This window comes from Macrobrachium nipponense, chromosome 1 (assembly GCF_015104395.2).
Source record: "Macrobrachium nipponense isolate FS-2020 chromosome 1, ASM1510439v2, whole genome shotgun sequence".
Lineage (NCBI taxonomy): Eukaryota > Metazoa > Arthropoda > Malacostraca > Decapoda > Palaemonidae > Macrobrachium > Macrobrachium nipponense.
The window spans coordinates 88,059,306-88,083,436 of NC_087200.1; the positions used below are offsets into that span (position 1 = coordinate 88,059,306).

At 39.1% G+C, this 24,131-nt stretch overlaps 1 protein-coding gene across 16 annotated transcripts in view; it reads right to left on the reverse strand.

Moving 5' to 3' along the window:
- Window positions 1-24,131, reverse strand: part of LOC135219441 (leucine-rich repeat serine/threonine-protein kinase 1-like) — a 940,187-nt gene that overhangs the window by 37,633 nt on the left and 878,423 nt on the right. For all 16 annotated transcript variants that reach the window (XM_064256227.1, XM_064256225.1, XM_064256224.1 and 13 more), the window contains 4 exons: window positions 22,857-22,979; window positions 22,547-22,748; window positions 21,863-22,061; window positions 14,462-14,719 (listed from right to left, as the gene is read on the reverse strand). In XM_064256227.1, coding sequence (XP_064112297.1) covers window positions 14,462-14,719; window positions 21,863-22,061; window positions 22,547-22,748; window positions 22,857-22,979 — 782 coding nt within the window. The remainder of the gene's footprint in view (window positions 1-14,461; window positions 14,720-21,862; window positions 22,062-22,546; window positions 22,749-22,856; window positions 22,980-24,131) is intronic.

The window sequence follows — 24,131 nt, forward strand, 5'->3', positions numbered from 1 at the left end:
GTCAAGACCTGGAACACTTGTTCATCTTTATAGGTCGTGGCTACCAACTCCATTGAGGCAACGGAGTAGATAGACCTTGCTAGTCTCGACCTAGCCTCAAGTTCTGTTTTTATCAGGTTCTCCAGCAGCTTGGGTAGTTTGTCGGAGAATAAGGCTGAGGCACAGTCCGCATCCAGTTTACCTACAGTAAATGTGGCCGGAGCTTTGTGCCAGAATTCTCTGCTGGCAGGGAGAAGGGAGGTAGCCTCTGTCTCTAAAGCTGGGAGAGGTTTATCCTCTGCTATGGCCTGGAGAGTTAACTCCGTCACCTTGTCGGTGCAGGGCGATGGGACACGATCCGGTGTCACGAACATGGTGTATGAGCCTTTGTGAGGCATTAACCTGGTGTTAACGCACTCCCATTTGGCCATGGTGCGTGCCCCGACAGCTTGGGCTTGGTCCCTCGGGAAGATCACAGTCTCCTTTGGGACCTTGTCCACTCTAACTAGCGCGTGCTCCGCTAGTCTGGCGAACCCGAGGAAGGGCAACTGGAGACCTTTCGGGTGAAACTCGAAGTCCTCCAGTGGCGGGGTCCCGCACCCTTCAGTGGTTAACTTACCATCTACATATGGGGCATGCATAGCAAGCCGCCATGGGTTATTTTTGTGGAAGGGTGGGGGCTTGGAAGCATCCGGCACTCCCATAGCGAGTGCCGGAGATCCTGAGTGGAGAAAACCAGACATCATGTCTTGTAGTGGTTTGATCTGCTTGGCCACTATTTCAGAAACTGACTGGCCGGAGACCTCAGGTCCGGAGGCGCGTCGCAACGACGCAACCCTCTCGTCTACTGCCTCCCTAACCTTTGTCAATAGAAGGCTAGCGAGTAGTTCGTGGTCTACGCCGGACTCCGTCGCCTTGGGTTTCGCGGACTTCAATCTCGATCCCTTTGAAGGGAGAGAACCCTTGGCAGCCGGTGACTTGTCATACGATGTCGACGGCCTTGGGGCCGGAGATGACTCAGTCGCCGCTGACGGAGTCGGCTTCGGTCCCTTGGGCAGGGATTTCGGTCTTACAGACTTCTCCTTGGGATGAACCAACCATGAGCTGTCCCAGGCGGGGGTGGACTTAGAGAAGCCCAGGAAAGAAGAGGTAGAAGGAGTTGGGCTAAGGAGACTACCTGCCTCACTTACCTCGCCACTTACCTGCTCTCCCAGGGCCATGGGTTCGGTGTGGATGTTAATGGCAGCCACATCCGCCATCAAATCCTCTTGGTCGTCCGGAAGGGGGGCCGTCTCCGCTCGGATGGCCACATGGTTTAATACAATTTTCATCATAAGGAAAAAAAGGGGGTGGGGGGAAAAAAAGGGGGGGGGGGGGCGTTAAGATGCTTACCTGACCATCCGTAAGGAGCATCACCATCTCGTAACAGATGGTGTAGGCCTCCAGGTGCCAAACCCTATACGGCAGCTGTCCCTACTCGGCTACAAAGGGGACGGAGCACCCCGGCGACTGACAGCGCACCTTCTGTAATGGTAATTATTAATGAGTATCACCCTCAAGGAGTGCCGGAGCTACTCCGGCGAGGGTATGGAACTTAAACTAGATAAAGTTCAAGACTTACTCATTAATAAACATCTAATTCACTAAATAATTTCTTGTATATAAAGACTAACTGCTTGGTCTCGGACCCGCTCCTGGATTTTATGTAGGTCTAGTACTTGGGATCCAATATCTGCCGGACTATGAGGAGGACAGGCCTCAGCTCTGTAAGTCTGGCTGGACCGGAGAGCTACGTATGAACGTAGGCGCCTACATTATCTCCAAGAATGAGAACTGAGCTATAGCAGGTTTAATGCAAAACTCCGGTGGCAGATGTGAGGGCGAGTCACTCTCTGTCGGCACCGCAAGGGTCCGGAGCTGTTCGCTGTACGATCCATCTAGGCTTAGCTCACCTGAAGTCTCATTTCTCTTTGTCCTAGCCACTGGCTGTGGAATAGGAATAGGTGGAGGTGGCGGGTCAGGGGAAGGTAATTCCATAACTGACGTTGCCTACCTCTACTGAAGGGGGTGTGGGAATAAGGCTCTTACCCCAATTTCACTCTTAGAGGAGCCGGAGAAAGAGACAACGGAGCGGCGAAGCAACATATGTACTACTCGAAGCTATGTCCGTCATCCGGCGGGGCCGTAATACCCCTCACACCCGTACCCCTCCCTCCACTTATGTGAAACTCAAGCGGACATTCCTCACTAAGAGTACTAGTACCGTGAGTTATAACGGTTCGGCTGGGCCGAGCCTAGTAGTGGGTAGGGGGGGGAGGGTTGCTTGGGGGTTGTGAAGGCTACCACTGTAGGGGTGGTAGTGTGACTGGGTCCATGGCCCGTCGTGGTTGGTACCGCAACCGGTTGGGGTGGCCACCCATTAGCGGTTGTGTAGGCTACCACTGTAGGGGTGGTAGTGTGACTGGGCCTATGGCCCGTCGTGTTGGTACAGCAACCGGTTGGGGTGGCCACCCATTAGCGGTTGTGTAGGCTACCACTGTAGGGGTGGTAGTGTGACTGGGCCTATGGCCCGTCGTGTTGGTACCGCAACCGGTTGGGGTGGCCACCCATTAGCGGTTGTGTAGGCTACCACTGTAGGGGTGGTAGTGTGACTGGGCCTATGGCCCGTCGTGTTGGTACAGCAACCGGTTGGGGTGGCCACTCATTATCGGTTGTGTAGGCTACCAATGTAGGGGTGGTAGTGTGACTAGGCCCATGGCCCGTCGTGGTTGGTACAACAACCGGTTGGGGTGGCCCTCGACCGAGAGGTATAGCCTACTACTAAGGATTAAACCGAAGGAGGCTAGGCCAAGACAAATGTTAACCGAATGTTAACCAGACCTTTTTCAGTACAGTAATACAGTATAGCATAATGATAATAATGGATATACATCAGACTTGATAATGAGGTATTATGGAAGAGTTGCAAGGGGTTCTTATATATACAGGCGGCCCTCGGTTAGCGGCAGGGGTTCCGTTCCTGGCCACCGACGGGTGCCACGCGATTTTCGACGCTGAGCGATTTTAAAGCCTACGGCCGCCGCACACCTTCTTTCGAAACTCTAGACCAGTCAAAGGCGCTGTAATCCCACAACGGCGCAATAAGTAAAATTATATTTATGCAGTATAGGTACTATAGAAATTACTGTACAGTACATGTGGGTGTCTAGAGTATGTAAAGATATAATAAAGTTTATACAGTGTACAGGTAGCTGTAGTGTTCAGGTTACGATCATTAGTCTTACGATAGTTCGATTTTATGAGAGATCAATTTACAATGGTCTAACTTTATCCATCTTCTAGTTACATAAGTTCAATAACAGCAAAGAGAATGATGAAAGTATGGTGTTAACGTTATACTCGTTGCGTGAACGTGTACAGCCATGAACACCGAACGAGAAACTACTTTTTTTTTTCTAAGTACAACCGAACTGGATAACATCTGTTTGGCTTGTATTTCGATCATCGTACTACAGTGCAACATTACCGTATTTGTTATAAATGGCGTTATGTATAGAATAGAACTGAGATATCTTAATGTAATAACTTTATTCGCTATAGATCAGAGATCAATATAGATTAAAGATCAATCGGGAAATATACCGTTAAATTTAAACCTAGTTATAACTGAAGCTGAGAAAACTGTTCAAGCTGCTAATGACTATTATCGTACATCGGCAACAAGGATAAAACTGCAGTAAACGTCTGCCATCACACACAACTGTAGATAAAATTGGGATAAAATCATTTTAATCAAACTACTGTGCTTGAAAGAACACATTTTATGTTGGTTTCACGCCGATATAAGATAAATAGCGTAAAGTTCGTATTACGATGATATAAAGGATTACGTATTGCGAACGGAATCACTTAATTTTTACGCAATAAAACATGCCGCCAACGTAATCTGTTAACGAAAAAAAATAGTAGTTCACATTCACGAGACATATTCAATAAATATTTCCACCTAAAAACACGCTGTATATGGAAAAATAACTTTGTCTCATATAAGTCAAGTATATAGATATTCGTTTATGCTAACTAGAAGCAAGAGCATTCGCTCAGAATTGCGTTATGGTGAAACAGACTCGTATTCATCAGCTGATTTCAAACCACAACATTGGCCGCTCCGCGGAATACTGGCTTAAGTTTTGCCGTAGTATTTTAAAATACAATAATATGAGAATACATACAATATTCTTGGATACAGTGAAATAATGTATAACTTTTTAAAGGATTTATGGAAAAGATGCGTAATTAATAAAATAACACAATGCATTTTTCGGAACTGGCAGACAAGAACGAACATGAAAAACCATCCCCTTACAACGTGGAGCCTAGTTACAAAGGCTGCCTTAATTTGTATCTTATTTCTGTACAAAAATGAAAATACCTTTACGCAATACGTTTTCATGCACATTTTAAACATAAAAGCATAAACATTTGAAAAATCGACACATCGATCGCTAAATTTGCACTTTTTTTTATTTTTTAACGATATTTTCGGAAGAGCGGCAGACGGCGGCATACAAGAACGAACTTGAAAAAAACATCGTAGTCGATAAGTTGAAGGGGAGTTTCAAAAGCTGCCTTTTTATCATATTTCTGCACAGAAATAAAATACCCTATTCGTAGTACATTTTCATACACATTTTAAACATAAAAGCATAAACATTTATAAAATCGACACATCGATGGCTAATTTGCACTTTTTTTAAATCGACATTTTCGGAAGAGCAGCAGGCGGCGGCTTACAAGAAAGAACATGAAAAAAGAACGTCGTATTTGATAACGTGAAGGGCAATTTCAAAAGCTGCCTTTGTATCATATTTCTGTACAGAAATAAAAATGCCTTTCACGTAATACATTTCATACACATTTTAAACAAAGCATGAACACTTATGAATCGACACATCGTAGTCGATAACTTGAAGGGGAGTTTCAAAAGCTGCCTTTTTATCATATTTCTGCACAGAAATAAAAATACCCTATTCGTAGTACATTTCATATACATTTTTAAACTTAGAAGCATAAACATTTATAAAATCGACACATCGATGGCTAATTTGCACTTTTTTTAAATCTATATTTTCGGAAAGAGCGGCAGGCGGGGCTTACAAGAAAGAACATGAAAAAAAACATCGTATTTGATAACGTGAAGGGCAGTTTCAAAAGCTGCCTTTGTATCATATTTCTGTACAGAAATAATAATGCCTTTCACGTAATACATTTTTCATACACATTTTAAAAAACAAAAGCATGAACATTTAATGAATCGACACATCCATAGCTAAATGTGCACTTATGTAACTCGATATTTTCGGCATAGAACAGCGTCAGAGGCATATATTTTTCCCTAATACCCTACGTAAGATAACTCTCCATAAAAATTTGTTAATATAATTTGCATAACCTTTATGGTCTGAACGGCATTTCTACATATGTATGAACTCGTTAGACAACGGCGCTAGCGGCGCTGTTAACTGAAATTGTGCCGTAAAGATACCTTTAAAATGCCTTATTTTTTTAATGAATATTTTTGACAACCGCCGTAAAACCGATTCGCCGTTGAGTGATTGCGCCGTTAACCGCGGGCCGCCTGTATATATATATATATATATATATATATATCTATATATATATATATATATATATATATATATATAATAATATATATATTATATATATATATTATATATATATATATACAGGGGTCCCCCCCGTATTTGCGGGGATGCGTACCAGACCCCCCCACGAGTAGTTAGAATCCGCGAATGTTTGGAACCCCTATAAAAATGCTAAAAACAGCCTATTTTGTTGTTGGGAAAAACTTAAGAAAAACCACTAAAAATTTTCATACTTGGTTTTTTTAATATTTTTATCACAAAAAGTGCATTTTATGATGAAATTGATAACAAAAACCAGGAATTTGTGGATATTTTTTCATAGAAAAATACCGCGAATGGCGCAATTTTTTCCGCGAATAATGCAGGGAAACGTTCCCCGGAGAGAAATCCGCGAATGTGTGAGTCCGCGAATCTGGAGAACGCGAATACGGGGGGTCCACTGTGTGTATATATATATATATATATATAATATCTATATATATATATATATATAATATATATATATATATACATATATATATATATATTGGGGAAATAACCGATATGGATTTAATTGACTAACCGAGATCGCTAGCGACACGGATTGTCAGGTAAATTCTCCTCTAAGATATCATTATGTGGACAGTACCCTCAACTAAACCTAGCAAATTCGAATTTATTCGATTCAGACTGGCCAGGGGGATAGATTCCATAATGAAAGATAGAGAGGCTCTCTTATCATTGATATCTCCTCTGAAGAGCCTTAACTTCTTCAGGGAAAAGATATAAGAGTAACGGTTAAGGACAGTTAGCCTACCTTATTAATATAGTTGGGCTGAACTGATGGGTGGCAACTCTTCCACCTCTTCAGTGAATTAATGAATAGGTATATTTGCATATATTTACTTTTGAAAATAATAATAATTCATGCAAATTTATGTTGGTGAGAGAGAATGAGTTACCAACTCTCTCTCTCTCTCCCACTAAATAATAGACTGCAAAGTCTATCAATGACAATAATATTATTATCATGTCGAGATCACTCGGATGCGCTCACGAGCTGGGGGGGGGAATACGAACGTTCTCAGTCTAGCCCCCAGACTGACCCCAGAGTATGTCGTGAACGCGTTCGGTACTTCTATGACATAATATCTAACAATAGTAATAAATATAATATTAGAACATAAGAATTAGGTACTTTAAATGCAAATAATATTTGATTTGTTCTTATTTAACCCTTAAACGCCGAAGTGGTAAAAAAAAAATTGTCTCCCGTGTGCTGGAGGTGTTTCAGAGTGAGCGCGGAAGCAGAAAAAACATTTTTTTCAAAAAATCACAGCGCGCTTAGTTTTCAAGATTAAGAGTTCATTTTTGGCTCCTTTTTTTGTCATTGGCTGAAGTTTAGTATGCAACCATCAGAAATGAAAAAAATCATCATTATCATATATAAATAATGCCATATATGATAGCGCAAAAACGAAATTTCATATATAATTGTATTCAAATCGTGCTGTGCGCAAAACGGTTAAAGGTAACAAGTTACTTTTTTTTTCGTTGTAATATACACTAAATTGCTATCATTTTGGTATATAACACATTGTAAAACGATAAAAGCAACACAGAGAAAATATTATCACAAAATAATGCATGAATTCGTAACGCGCGGACGTAAACAAATATTTTTTTCAAAAATTCACCATAAATCTAAATATTTACCTAGAGACTTCCAATTTGTTTCAAAATGAAGACAAATGATTGAATATTACTATGCTGTAAGAGTATTAGCTTACAATTGCAGTTTTCGACCATATCTGACGAGTTAAAGTTGACTAAATGTCGAATTTTTTTATACATATATTTTTTATATGCAATTATTTCGGAAATAAGAAAAGCTACAACCTTCAAATATTTTTCGTTTTATTCTAAATGAAATTGCGCACATTTTCATATATAAAACTCTATGAAATGCCAATAATGAAAAACTGAGCAAATATTCCGAGAATGGGACATACGCATTTCGGAGATTTGTGGCGGAGAATCCGCACGAGGAGGAAGGAAAGTTTTTTTTAAATTCACCATAAATCTAAATATTGTGCTAGAGACTTTGAATTTGTTTCAAGATGAGATAAATGACTGAATATTACTAGAACCTGTAAGAGTTTTTAGCTTACAATTGCGTTTTTCGACCATTTCGGTAGAGTCAAGTTGACCGAACGTGGTTTTTTTTTTCTATTTATTCGTGATTTATATGCAAATATTTCAAAAATGAGAAAAAGCTACAACCTTCAATATTTTTGTTGTATTTTACATGAAATTGCGCACATTTTCATATATAAAACTTTATGTAACGGCTAATTTAAAATGGTGCAAACATTACCACAATCGCACATATGATTTTTTTGGAAGAGTTACCGCGCGGACGTGAAGAAAATGTTATATTTTCATAAATTCACCATAAATCAAAATATTGTGCTAGAGACTTCCAATTTGTTGCAAAATTAAGGTAAATGCTTGAATATTACTAGAATATAAGCGTTTTAGCTTACAATTGCGTTTTTCGATCATTTCGGTAGAGTCAAAGTTGACCGAAGGTTGAAATTTTGGCAATTATCGTTATTTATATGAAAATATCTCAAAACTGATAAAAGCTACAATCATGAGTATTTTATTGTTGTATTCTACATAAAAATGCGCACATTTTCATATATAATACTTCATGTAACGGCTAATTTACAATGGTACAAAAGTTATGTCAAAGTGACGAAATAATTTCCGAGATGTGTCACAGATACTTTTTAGTGCGGCAAGAAAGAAATTCGCGCTTGCGTGCCTGCGTAACGATTGTAAACAAAACAACACCTTGATCCGTGAACTCCCAGCATCCCCCAAGGCGCGTGATTCAAGAGTTTCTGCTGGTAGGCCTAAAAGTATTTTTCCGCGAATTTTTAAAAAAACTTTTGTATGTCGACGTAAAATACGTCCAGTCGGCACCCGAGAGACATAAAATGTCGACGTAAAATACCTCCAGTCGGCAGTAAAGGGTTAAGCAATAACATGCGTACCTAATTCCCACGCGTTCTTGCTTATGATACCAAAATGGCGGGGTGACGCCAGCTTCCCTGCAATACTTTCTACAGGGCCGAAGGCCAATAAAGGAAGTCCTGCAACCTTAAAATTTATGAAAAACAGAAATTGGGGTACTCAACTTTGGTGCGGACATCTCAGCAGAAGCCATCACGAAAAAAGTACTCAAATCACAGAAAATCATGAGCAAGAAAAAACGCATCGTAGATTAACGAGATCTAAAACAGGATTACAGATGGTGCTCGGGTCGGGTAGTAGTAGTAGCGAGAGAGAGGGGGAAGTAGTAGCCGTTAGATCGGCTCTCCCCATGAGAGGGATTTTGGAAAGGAAACCTCTAATTGGCAGGAGACCTGTGAATAGTGGCTTCCACTCGCCTTGTACTTTATACCCGACGCCCCTAGGGTGCTTGCGCGAGGGTAGTAACCTCGGCATACCATGCTAGCTTTTTTCTCTGGTATATTTAGAACCTATTTATACTAGAAAAGTGGATAGCAGGATCCTTTTCACCGGCAAACACAAGTCAACCCAGAAAAACGGTTATTGGCGCCATATGTGTCATAAATTGCCGAATTTCAGTTATCAGTGATTTTCGCTTATCACCAAGCCATCGGAACAGAACCCCCCCACCAATAACCAGGGACTGCCTGTATCGGGAGTTGATCAGGGTTATATTTTGTTTAATGTGGCCTACTCTCTTCCAGGGAGAAGTCCCTTCAAGGAGGGAGGAGGCAGCACCTTCTTGTTCTTTTGTTTAGGAGACTGATTCGCACAAGATAGTGTCTGTTTGGGTCTCCTTATTCCTACAAGGGGTCCCCTCCTTGGAAGGCCTGTTGTCTCATTTCATGTCTGCACACCTTCCAGCCTCAGCTCCCCAGCAATCCCACCTCCTCCCGGCCTCCACTACTTTGGGTTGAGTGTGCTGCCACCTAGTGGGACGCCATCAGCAAGGCCATTGACTCAGGCTAAGAGTTCAGTGCACTCCATGATGTCACTCCCAGCAGCATCTCTGCCTGTGATGTCAGTTCCAGTGATGTCACACCCTCCTCCTGTTGCCATGACGTCACATCCAGCTTCCTCCATGACATCATCCCTGACAGTTGTCGATCCATTGAAAGTGTTCTTTCAGGCTATTGTTGACAAACTGGACTCTGCTTTTTAAAGGAGATATCCTGATATCTTTAAGAGAAAAAACGTCGTAGATCATCATCTTCTTCATCATCTCCTTCACCTTCATCCCCCCTATCTTCTTCCCCATATAGACGTGAGTCTCCTCTTCACAGATGTGGATGTGATTTTCTCTCTCACATTCATGTGCCTGTGAAGGATGATCTTCCCCCTTCTCCTCAGAAGCCTCTCGCTGGTTCTACTTTTCCTCAACCTGTTTGAGTTCATCGTAAGTATGACAAGGCTCTGATTAAGAAGTCAAAGGTGGTGGTCCCTCAGGTTGGTGATCAAGTTTCTGTTAGACTTTCAAGATTTTCTTCTCTTCGTAAGCTGCACTCAAAAGGCAAGGCTAGAATTTTCTTACCTACTGATCTCCCCAATGGACGTGTTTCCAGTGACAGCCTTGAGGTTGTGGATGGTGGTGGCCATGAGGCTGTCTACGGACATGCTTTTCTTCATGGACATGCTTTGTCATTTGATTCGACTTCCAGAGTCTGGGGTTATGACTCATCTAGGCAGAGACTTCATGCTTCTCCTTCTCCCACAGTGTCCCATACGTCATTCACCATCACACGGCCATGTTTGTGATTCGCCATACGGCCGTGTGTGTAATTCATCGCATGGCCGCGTACATGATTCTTCTCTGTCACAGGACTTCAAGCTTTGTTGCAGAATCCAGAGGAGGGGGAGAGTCAGGAGTTTCTTTCTTCTTACATGTAGCTTATTGATCTCATTTGTGAGTGTAATAATCTTTCTGAGAAGACTCAGACTCTTCTATGACTCCTACAGGCATAGCAACCTTGCTTGGCCCAAAGAAGGATGAGAGGACTTTGCTTGAGCTACCATGTTCTGGGCATGCTCAATCGATTTTGCAGCATGTTAATTCTTTGGTCTCAGGACGGGAGAATTCTCTTCGTTCCAATAGGTTATTCAAGCTCCTTCCCCCTCCTTAGGCATAAGAATTACTACTCAACTAGTCTGGTTTAGCAGAGGAGTCAACAGGTTAATTCAAAAGTAATTTGTCTGAAGCCTGGCTTGATCCTGGATCAAGTTAAGGCTGAAGGTCCTTCCTTATCTTTTCAAGAGGCTTTTACATTTGAGTCTACTGCCTCTTCTGCCTTTCAGACTGTCTCATGGCTGGACTTGTGGTTGTCGACAGTGGCTAGGATAGTGACATTCCATTCTGCTAGAGGTTCTGTGAGCTTTCCTTCTTTCATCAGATTGCTTCAGTCGGGTGCAAAGGCCATCTTGCACCTGGGACATCAGAGTGCTAATTTCTGGGCTGACTTGCTCCATATTGAAAGGGATGCAGCTCTTTCTACAATGGCTTGTTGTGGACTCGGAGTCCTTGTCATCTCTCTGGAATGGAGACCTTCTCCAGTCCCAGCTCCTCTTTCCTAGAAGTCAATTAAAGGATGCGATAGACAGATGGCAGGCTGACACCTACGATCGACTTGTCCAGCAAATGGTCATTAAATTGAAAGTTCGTTCTCATCCTCCACCTCCAAAGTAGAATAGGCAGTCACCTTCAAGGAAGTCTTCTAAGCCATTGACTTCCACTAGAGCCTCTCAGGCAGCACCTTCTACAAAGAAGCAGCTGCAGCAACGTCCCTTTCAACCTCTCTCTTCCAAACCAGGGAGGGGAACTAGGGGTAGGGCCAAGCCAGGTTGTCGATAGAGAGGACACCACTCTGTGCCTGTTGCCACAGGAGGGGGGTTGCCTGGCAGGCCACTGGGCCAAATGGCAATGTCATGAAGCGGAAAAGTGGGTAGATGTCCTTCAGTTAGGATATCTACTTCCATTCCACTTCCTCCTCTCTCCGATCATCCTCTCCTGCATTTGACATAGGCTCGAGGCTCTCCGAAGGACCTGGCTTTCCAGGAGGAAGTGTTGAAAATGTTGGACAAGGGTGCAGTGGAGAGGGTTGGTCGTCCTTCCCTTGGGTTCCCCAGTCGAGTCATCCTGGTTCCAAAGGCCACAGGCGACTGGAGGGCAGTGATAGACCTTTCCACGCTGAATCTCTTTATCAAGAAGACAAGGTTCAGGATGGAGACACCCCGGATAGTCTTGGCAGCCGTAAGGGAGAACAACTCCATGTTGTCAATAGAATTAAAAGATGCTTATTTTTAGATTCAAATTCACCCTTCATCCAGGAAGTACCTCTGCTTCAATCTTGGCGAGGAGGTTTTCAAGTTCAAGGTCCTTTTGCTTTGGTTTGACTACAGCGCCCCAAGTGTTCACTAGGGTCTTTACCTTGGTATCAGCATGGGCACATGCTCAGGGGTTCACATTCACCTGTTAAGATATCTTGACGATTGTCTGTTCTTAGTAAGTTCCCAGGAGAAGTTCAGGACAGGGACCAACTTCTCAAGTTTTGTCAAAGCCTAGGAATAACCTGGATTAGGTAGTAACCTAAACTAAGCCAAGTAAGAACATTTTAACACATATCCTTTCATGGTCCTAGGCAACACTAGTTTTACACCCAGGATTTGATAAACAAATTACAGATTTTTCCAGCGATATAGCCTGTATACTTAAACATGATCTAAATACTCCAGGACTAGGCAGTACCTTAAGTTAAGTGATTAACTTCTACTAAACATCCTATTATTGGACTTAATCATTATCCTAGACAGTTACCTAGGACAAGATGAAAATGGTAACATGCCAAATGAGATGATAGCATGGCTTTAAGGCTACTTACTAAGGTAATTGTGTTTTTAAGTAACCCATACCTTTTAGTGAATTAAATCATCTGGACTTGCCAGTATGCTAGATTAGAGTAAGTGATAGCCTAGCTCTAACAGTATTGGGTTACTGTTTTATATAGTGCATATACCAATAACCTAGGATTGGATATAAACAACAACCTGGGTTAGACAAATATAGTAGTTTAAATATAAGGGTACATATAACTTAGTAAGTTTCTGTTTTGTACAACCTATACATTTAAATGTGATTTTAATAATCTGGATTAGATAATATACTATACGTACTAGGTTAAGAAAGAACAAATAAAACTAGGATTACAGTTCTCCGGATTTCTCTTGGGAACATTTCCCCGCATTATTCGCGGAAAATTTGCACATTCATGGTATTTTTCTATGAGAAATATCCACAAATTCCTAGGTTTTTTTTATCAATTTTATCATAAAATGCACTTTTTCTCATAAAACTATTAAAAAAACCAAGTATACAAATTTTTAGTGGGTTTTCTTGAGTTCTAACTAACAAAATAGGCTGGTTTTAGCTTTTTTATAGGGATTCCAAACATTTGCGGGTTCTAACTATTCACGGAGGGGTCTGGTACACATCCCCCGCGAATACGGGGGGGACCAGTGTATACCTAGTTTTAATAACTTGGTAGCCTATGTATAAGGCTATACGTATACTAGCGAGGTATTGCGTAGTCTAGACTATACAGGCAGTCCCCGGGTTACGACAGGTTTGGCTTATGATGTTCCGAGGTTAAGCCGCTTTTCAGTTATATTTATCAGAAATTATTTTCAGGGTTACGACGCCAAAAACGCTGATCTGGCAGAAGAAATATGACACCAAAAATGCAAAATAATCAATATTTGAAGTTTTTTTTAATGAAAAATGCAATAAGAATGCAGTTTACATAGTTTTTAATGCAGCCAAAGCATTAAAAGTAAGGTTTTCTTAAGATTTTTTACCATGTTCCAGCTTACAACGATTTTCGGCTTACGACGTGTCTCAAGAACGGAACCCCTGTCGTAACCCGGGGACTGCCTGTATCCTTAAAAGTGATACAAACCTAGAACAGGCAATTCCCTTAACCAGATTTAGTAGGAATCCCTTTTTAAAGGAATATCCTGCTGCTAGCTTAGAAACAGCATGGCTGAGTATCAGACAAAAGGGTAGTCTTGGCTACATAAAGCAGAAAACCAGATTATAAAAGGGTTATTTTCTGTACTATGTGGTGTAACATAGATTATACTAGAAGCATTAACCTAAGACATAAAACAGTGGTTTGGGTTAGTTAAACAAATTAGTTCATAGAAGATTAGTCTGAATGGAATGACAATTTAGAATTAAAATTTCACATAGCCATTGCAAAAGGACTAATAGTTTAAGTAATACAGCCATATATGGGTTTCAAAACTAACCTAAACCTCAAAGGGTTCAACCCTTAGGAGCCGGGCTATAAAAAAAAAAGAAAACATGCAGCACCCCGGACCGGGGAAGCTTTCACATTGCCAATTTAAGAAAGTTTTGTTCTGTATATGAACAAGTAACAATTAAGACCAGTACTCAGATGATTCCCCAGAATGGCAAAATTAGGATAGACGAATTGAAGAATACAGAAACCAACAGCTTCAGTCAACATTCTGTCCTACTGTACTATTAGTAGAGGTATAATAACCCATAGAAAATGAGACAGAGACCTACCATTTTATGGGTTACTCACCCTCACTAAGCAAACACTGTTATCTTGTGGGTTGAATATTAGTTTGGATATTGTTTATGTATAATATTAACACCATGGCATTCAAAAACATAATACCTTTTATTCCATTTAACAAAAAAAAATCACAACTAATAGTATAAAATAAAGACTACCTACCATGCTGATGGTATATGAGCAACAGCTAAACAGTGAATTTGTTGAGTAGAACCAGCCAATTCTGTCATAACGAAACTCCCTTCACCTAAGACTGGTGATGTTGGTGTAACATCAGAACTACACAAGAAAAGCCGACCATTGCAGAGTGCAACAGCCACACGTCCCAAAGCATGTATGCTGCAGAGTGACCGTACAGGGGATGACTGTGGAGCATCAGGCTCAAGGCAGTAGCTAAAGACCCTACTGTAGTCTATCATGCTGCAAGGACAACAGAAATGTAAATGTAACAAACAATGAGCAAATTTTCTAAGCTAAGACTAAAGATAGAGAACATCTGTAAAAAGTAATTCAAAAGTAACTTAGTTACTTGACTGAAGGCTCATACATATATACATACATACATACATGCATGCATGCATGCATGCATAACTACATACATACATACATACATAAATACCTATATATATATATATATAATTAGATATATATATACATACATACATACATACATACATACATACATACATATTTTATTATCATAATATATATATATATATGTATATATATATCATATATATATATAATATATCTATCTATATATATATATATATAATATATATACTATAATATATATCTATATAATATATATACATATTATATATTATATATATATATATATATATATATATATAATATATATATATCTTCTATATATATATATATATATATATATATATCATATATATATATTATATATATATTATATATACTATATATATAATATATATATTATATTTTATATGATATATATATATATATATATATATTAATAATATAAATATATATATATATATATATATATACTATTATATATATATATACAGGGGGTCCTCGAGTTACGACGTTGATCCGTTCTTACGATGCATCGTAACACGAATTTCAGCGTAAGTCGGAACATTGAAAAATACCACATGATTTAATGTAAATCCCTATCAATAACAACGAGAGAACAATTCCTTACCTTTATTAGTTTGATTGGCTTGCACACTGGAGAGGAAGCTGCGGTGCTGGAGAGACTGGGGGAGGTTAGTGAAGAGAAAAAGAACCTCCAGAAGTTGCTGGAGATGCTGAGGCAGATGATTCTTGAGGTGAGGCAGAACATACTAGTACTGGAGATGCTGAGGCAGGTGATTCTTGAGGTGAGGCAGAACATACTAGTGGAGATGTTGGGGAGGTCAGGTGAGTCTTTAGGTGAGGCAGAACCTACAGAAGGTGCTGGAGATACTGGGGCAGGTGAGTCTGGGTTAGCAGAACATTCAGAAGGTGCTGGATTAGCAGAGGCAGCTGAGGTAGAGGGTACAGGATCTTCTGCAGGCCTCTCTACCTTCTTAAAATACTGCTCCAGGTTAGTCTGAACAGAGAGCGACCTCTTTTCATCCAAGATCTCCTTGTAACACTGCATCAAATCCATGACGCCTCTGGAAACCCTAGTGAACCTGTTGGGATCCTGAGCCTCAAAAGTTGACAACGCTTGCTGCAACTCTGCAAAACCTCTTATCAAGTCCTGCCTTGTGAAAGCCTTAGGCTCTGGGGTGGGTGCTTCTTCTTCTTCCTCTATTATCTGCTTCTCCAGTTGTATCAGGTCCTCAGCAGATAACTCCTCGCCATGAGACTCCAGCAGCTCTGTAACATCATCAACCTCCATCTCCAAATTGATTTCCTTACTCAGGGCAACAACGTTCTTGACAACTAGTGTCCTCAAACCCATGGAAATCATTCACAAATTGAGGACAAATTTTCTTCCAGACACCATTCATGTTTGTTTGCTTAACCTCCTCCAGGAATTAGCAATGTTCTTTACAGCATCAAGGATGTTTGTAGGATTTCCAAAAGTCCTTCAGAGTCAAGTCCTTCTTGTTTCAGTTGCCTGTAAAGCCATAGCAATTGTCCTTCGTAGGTAGTAGGCCTTGAACGAAGCAATCACTCCTTGGTCCATAGGCTGTAAAAGGGCCGTGGTATTAGGTGGAAGGTAAACCACCTTGACATTAGGGTTGAAGTCTCCCAGCTGGGCAGGGTGTCCAGGGGCATTGTCCAGCACTAGCAACACCTTAAAGGGGATACCCTTGGAGGCGCAATACCGCTCCACACTTGGAACAAAATGGTTTACGAACCAGTCCTCAAACACTGCAAGTGTCACCCATGCCTTCTTGTTGGACTTCCAAATTACTGGTAGTTGACCCTTCCAAATGCCCTTGAGTGCCCTTGGATTTTCAGCCTGATACACCAACAAGGGCTTCAGTTTGAAGTCGCCAGCAGCATTACCCCCAAGAAGTAAAGTTAGCCTCTCCTTGCTGGCTTTATGACCGGGTGCTGACTTCTCCTCCTTGGCGATGTAAGTGCGGTTAGGCATACGCTTCCAAAACAAACCTGTCTCGTCTACGTTAAACACTTGCTGAGCAGAATAACCCCCCTCCTTAATTATCTCAGACAACGCTTTAGGAAATTCACTCGCTGCTTTCTCATCCCCACTAGCAGCTTCACCTTGCAATTTAAGGTTATGGTAATTGGCCCGAGCCTTAAATCGCATAAACCAACCCCTACTACTAGCCACAAACTCTTAACTTTCACTTCCCTCCCCCTTTTCTTTTTTCAACGCTTCAAACAATCTTTTCGCCTTCTCCTGAATCACCATAAGGCTGGACTGGGATACGCCGTTGATTTTGGTCTCCAACCAAAGCACCAATAACCTTTCCATTTCAATTATTAGACCACTACGCTGCTTAGTTATCACTGTCGCTTTCATAGGAGCAGATCCACTTTCACATGTTCAACGATGCGCTCTTTATCTTTGATAATGGTAGCAACGGTCGAACGGCTAAGGCCAAGCGAGCGGCCAATGTTTGTTGGCGTTTCTCCCTTCTCGGATCGCTTTATAATGTCCACTTTAATTTCCATGGTGATGGCCTTTCTTTTCTTCGATGCACTACCATCAGAAGAGTCCGCCTGCGCTTGGGAGCCATAACAAAGAGCAAAAAGTTACAAAAACGATACAACACGAGGGAGAGAGAGGCAGTGTAAACAACCAAAATGGCGTATGGGCGAGGACTGAGCGTAGCGAAGCGACGCCGTCCTCTCCCCCACAAAGCGTATTCTTCCGCTGTGCGCCTGGAACTAGTTCGCGTTTGTTTACGTTGCTTACGACGCTAAACCGCGTAAGACGGAACGACGCAAAATATTATTTTTTATATTTTTATGGGGGCGCGTTCGTAACCACGAAACATCGTAAGTCGAGACCAGCGTAACCCGAGGACTTACTGTATATATATACATATATATATATATATATCGAGCTACAAATGTCCTTTAATATCTAATTCGCTCTACCTCGGAATTAATATATTTTTCATATATGTTTAACCAAAGGGGAATTTATTCAGCGATAATAGAACTGCCGGCCGACGGGCACGAACCATCGACATCTTCAATTCCAGGACTGGCAGTGAAGCCTTAGCCAACCCCGCCACCGCAAGATATATAAGTTTATGCTGCCTCCCATTTCCAAAACTAAAAATACTGAGCGCGGCAGGTATTTGAGATGGGAGGCGACATAAACTTATATCTCTTGCAGTGGCGGGGTTGGCTAAGGTTTCACTGCCAGTCCTGGAATTGAAAATGTCGATGGTTCATGCCCGTCGCCCATCAATTCTATTATCGGTGAATAAATTCCCCTTCGGTTAAACATATATTTTGAAAAATATATTAATTCCGAGGTAGAGCGAATTAAACTATTAAAGGACATTTATAGGTCAATATATGTATATGAATCACGGTAATGTGATATGACTTTTATATCTATATATATATATATATATATAGATATATATATATATATATATATATATATATATATATATAAAATGTGTGTGTAAAAGTAGAAAGACAAACATACTTTTGTCTTTCTCCATTCATACTATAACTTCTGCATCATGGATGAACCATTATACAGAAAAGTTCCACATAGTTAGCTGCTTCACACACCAACAGAAAATGCCCATCAACAGAACTATATGTTAAGGCCCTTTCTTTCCAATACCTCATTCACACCATCTATCCAACACTTTTTAAGTTTTCCTATCTTCATTTCACATTACATACCTGAATTGTACATTTATTTCTAAAACAATGATTCTCCATCCTTTCCTTGTGTTATAACCATAACCAAACAAATTCATCCTTTAATCTAAACTCAACTTATTACCACTTCTATGTATCTCCAAATTTCTCACCTTTTCATTTCTTGTTACATCAAAGATGCTGCACAAATACTAATACATATCTACAGCTTCAACTATTCTTTCTTTAATTCATACTAAATATCTACAATACACCTCTTGTCATTTCCAACCTTATCTTTGACATGCACTCTGAGTTTAATTTCTATCTTCAGCACACATCCTGTTACTTTTCTTGCTTTATCAATTCTCTGACTCACCTCTTCCCTAATTCTACAATCATTCACTCCCTAGAGACCTACGTAAATCAACTGCTTCCATTTTCCAAGCTCCATACTAAAATTCATTGCTCCATCTTTTTTTTTTTTTTATTCTTGTTCATACCTTATTCTCAACATCTTCCTCTTGCTAACACTCCTAAATTCCTTCACTAGCTATTGCAGTTTCTTATCACTAACACATCATCTGAAAACATCAGTCATTCCACATTTCATTCCCACCCAATTTGCTAAGCATATTTTGCCCTTGCATCTACTGTTCTTTCAATGACTTCTCACAACATTCCACCCATAAGATCATAAATAGCCATAACACACCTTTCTCAGTCCCACATTGACACAGAATCAGTCACATTCTATGTTGCAAATTACAACCTACTGATATGGACAGAACAGTTTGGGTTCACAGCAAGGAGGGCACATGGATCACTTTTATGATGACTCAGTTACATGAAAGGGTTAAAAGTGGAGGAGAAAAGCTAAAAGTGGCACACATGGACTGATAGAAAGGTACTGTGGAGGATTCCTGAGGATGTTATAGTGTATAAGATAAGTTGCTTGTAGAAATGATTTTTTAGTGTTGTGTAGACAGTAAAGGAAGTTGATAAAGTGGCATGCATAAACTGATAGAAAGGTAGTGTGTAGGATTCCTGACAATGTTATAGTGTACAAGATAAGTTATTTGGAGAAATGATTTTTTTAAATGTATTAATAATGTGTTAAGTGTACACAGAAAAAGAATTTCTTGATAAAAAGTCTTATCTGAGAAGAGGTGCTATGTCTCAATGACTATTCAATATTTTTATGTATGGAATGATGCAAAAAGTCAAAGAAACAACATTGGATGTGTGGACCAGTTGTGGGATAAAAAAAAAAAACATGACTCGTGAATGGAGTGTTAATTGGGTGATGTATGTGAATAAATACACTACTGATTATGACATGAAAATAAACTTCAGAGACTAGTGAAAAAATTAAAAGGTGTATGGAGGTGGATAAACTAAAGGTGACTAAAAGTAAGGGTAAAAGGGTAATTGGAAATCATTATGATAAACTACTGAATGTTAATATGGATGGTGTCAGAATGGTAGTGGTTGATTCTGATAGATATTTATTATAAATATATAATATGGTAGTAGAAGAAAAGAAATGGGAAGACTCCGAAGGAAAGAAGGCATCAGGACTATTGAGCAAACCCTCCTTCATGGAAGTGAGGTGTGGATGTCAAATGTGAGTGGAAGATATATGGTTGAAACTGCTGGGGTCAATTTTTAGCATAATGTATGACAAATCAGAAGAACTAAAAGTGTGAGATATGTAGACTTTTTTTAGGTGAAAGGATAAATTAAGGGTTTTCCTGAGATGGTTATGTCATACAAATCCAATGGAGGGTAGGCTGATGATAAATTGTATAACTTAGAAATGTTATGAAAGATGAGGACAATACAGAAAGTGTGGGATAGATGAAATGAAAGAAGTACGTATATACTGGAAAGAAAGGTTTTTAACAATTAAGAAATGCTAGAGTGCATGCAAGGTACAGGTATGTGCAGAGGGGTTGAAACCACTGCTGCTGATGAAACTTCAGTGTAGGTTTATGAAGCAGCTAATGTTGTGAAAATTTTCTGCACATGGTAATCATTCATGATTCAGAAGTTAAAAGTATGTGATGGTCAAAATATAAATAATAACAATAAGTACATTAAGTATGAATTTCAGCATTATAATTTGCTAAAAGTAAGTGATGGTCAAAATATGAATAATAACAATGAGTACATTAAGTATGAATTTCAGTATTATAATTTGCATCTGTCTAGAAAATACGAATCAAATACTGGTCAGAGTAACAACTTAAAGAAATCTGAAAAGGTACATAATACTAATGTGTAACTTAAATAAAGAGATATTTTCATGATAAGATTAAGTTTCATATATACTTACTAAGTAATTACATAGCTGAGTATTTTACCCCGCATGGCAACTTTTTTTTATCTTTATTTTGCATGCTTAACTGTTTTACCCAGGTGATAGCCCCACCCTCTATGGGGAACATCAGAACAACATGGCAGCAATTTGACAATTCATTTGTGCCCTCATGTTCATAAGAGGGAGGAGGGAGGGGTCTGATATAGTATGGTAATTACTTAGGGAGGAGGGAGAGGTCTGATATAGTATGGTAATTACTTAGTAAGTATGTGAAACTTAATTTATCATGAAAATATAATTTTCATATAAGTAGACTCACTGATCTAAAGCTTTTTGAGAATGTAAGAATTTCTAGTTTTGAAATAATTTTGATAGGTAGAAATTGTATAAAATTTTATCTCGACTAAAATGCCATTAGTACATTCTTAATTTCCTATGTGATTCTCCTTTATCTTCACTTTTTAATGACTAAATTTTCTGTCCGCTTTGGTTTATCTTTATCAGTGGAGTTATACATTTTTGACATATATGTTTATTGTTTTGTTCTTTAATTAATTACACAGTTATAAGCTTACAAAAGTAATGAGGGTTCAGATTATTAAAATTATCACTTTCTGTGAAACATGCACTCCAAACCCCCAAAGTCAAGCCCATCCTAAAAATATTTTTTCTGTGATGCAGCTGCAAGTTTATGCTATGATGAAAAACTTTAAACAGAAAAATAAGCTTGAATCTTGAACCAACACAGGAGTCTAGCTCCATTTATATTTTCTCTTCTAACTTTCTGTATTTCTTTCTCCCCATTCTTTACATTACTTATTTCCCTTTAACATTTTCTAGAATATAGTTCCCAGTTTTTAAATCTTTTAGGTTTATCATTTTCTATCTATTTACTTCATCTTCTCTTATTGTTTTTACTGTTATTTCTCTCATATAATAATGTTGTTTACTGTCTTGAAACTTACTTGTAACCATGGATATTTCCAGCATTGTCTCCAAGCCACACATATTGTCCAACACAACACATAGCAGTAATGGCATCAGGCAAACCTTCAATACTTGTGTATCCATTCCATCCCCACTCTCCTGCCCCAACCATGTCAAGCTGTGGAGATGTGCGACTAACCCACACACTGCCTTGGTCACGAACCACTAACTCTCCGTCTAGAATAAAATTCAAAAGTTAAGTCCTGTTTGCCTATCTCTTATCTTATTTCTGACAAATCTGAACTTTTTATACAGAATAAAATAAAAAGGATGAGTGTTTTAGACTTAATATTCTTCAAAATTTCATTATTGACAAATTGCGAAGGAAAAATATTTCTTATTCCAAGGCTTCAAAATAGAACAATGTTAGCTGAAAGTTTCAGTACCATGGGAATGTTTTCTAATAAACACCCTTAAATGTAATTCACTTAATTGAAGCCTTATCACCATGTGAATTGTCGACTTTTACTAAGCGCAACAACTGACACCCCAATGATGGTAGTATGTATATGTATTTTGCACAGTCTGTTTGCCATACTCACTTCAGATTAATGAAAAAAGTAAAATAAGTTATTTTTGTGTATAACACAAATAAATTGACATTTTACATATCATAACTGACAAATTAAATAATTTACTTATATACAAAAATGGTAACAAACCTTCATCTTTTACTAAGATAGGTGGCACTCTAATGGCATCCATGATATTCAGTGAATGATCAAGAGAAGCCACATCAAGTAGGTGAGTGAACTCAGGGGCTGAAGCAATAGACACAATCTGGGAAGCTGATGGTCTTAGCCTTGGTTGCTGTGACCAGCACATTACCATAAGGTCCAACACATATACTGGATATTCTGTTTCCTGTGGAAATAATAGACATATTATTTAATTTCAGCTCAAAATAAACAGTGGGTAAAACAAGAATAACAATACTATACTGTTTACGGAACAAAACAAAAAAATAGTTACCCGATGAGTGAGAGCTGGTCTTCCTCCTTCTAAAACATGTTCTTTAACATTATCACAGTGTTCATATGGCTGATGAGTAGTTAGCAGCTCATACATAAACATACCAAATGAGAAACAGTCAACCTGAAAATGAATAAAGAAAATTCACAAATATACTGAGACTGAAAGAATTATAAAAACTAATGAAGAATTTTACAACAAATAAAAATGTGGATGGAACTGAAATCCACTTGAAAAAACTATTATGAGCCCTAATGGTATATAGTTACACATCTATAATTTTTCAACTGAAGCTAGAGTGTAAAGTAATTTTTTATAGAAAATTAGTGTAAATGAATTTTTTATGGAAAATTTACTGGGAATATAAATACACAAAATAAATGCAATTTAAACCTTTTATTGCTGCTGTCAATTATAAATAAGAAAACCAGTGCATAATAAGACAGGGGCAGTTTTAGCGTGCCTGCTCAAGGAAGGTGACAGTTATTCAACAATAATTTAGTGAAGTAAGCACGTCAAGGTGGCTACCTACTTTTACTTATCACATTATTTGAGAAAACTCACCAAAAAATATATATTTTCTATGAGTCTTGTGTGGCAACCTATACATACTATGCACTATAATTGGTTCATTTATCTCTTCATTTCTTTGCAGAACATGGGTATCATATACTGGAACTCCTAGCGCCAATGGTATGTCTATTTTCTTGCCAATTCTGTATATCCCAATAGACTAATGTATTGCATGATATTTTTATGGATCTTTTTATGTTGTTGAAGAGCTCTTCATGAGAATTCTTAAAATGTTAACATGAAATAAATTTTTTTAAAATTGTATAGTTTAACATTCATATAACCCTTGGATGCAAAATAAGTACGTAATCTGAATTTTACTGACAATGCAACTACCACAATTTAGTAAATCACTTCCAATAAACAGTCCCAGTGCTATTCAGTATGGGCAGCCCTCAGTTAGCAGCAAGGGCTCCGTTCCGATGCTGAGCGATTTTAATATCTACGGCTGCCACACACCTTTTATCGGAATACTAAACCAGTTAACAGCGCCCTAGACCAGTCAAATGTGCCGTAATGGCGCAATAAGTAAAATTATATCTATGTAGTATAGTACTATAGAATTTACTGTACAGTACATTATAGTATTATGAATACAGGCAGTCCCCGGGTTACGACGGGGGTTCCGTTCTTGAGACGTGTCGTAAGCCGAAAATCGTCGTAAGCTGGAACATTGTCAAAAATCCTAAGAAAACCTAACTT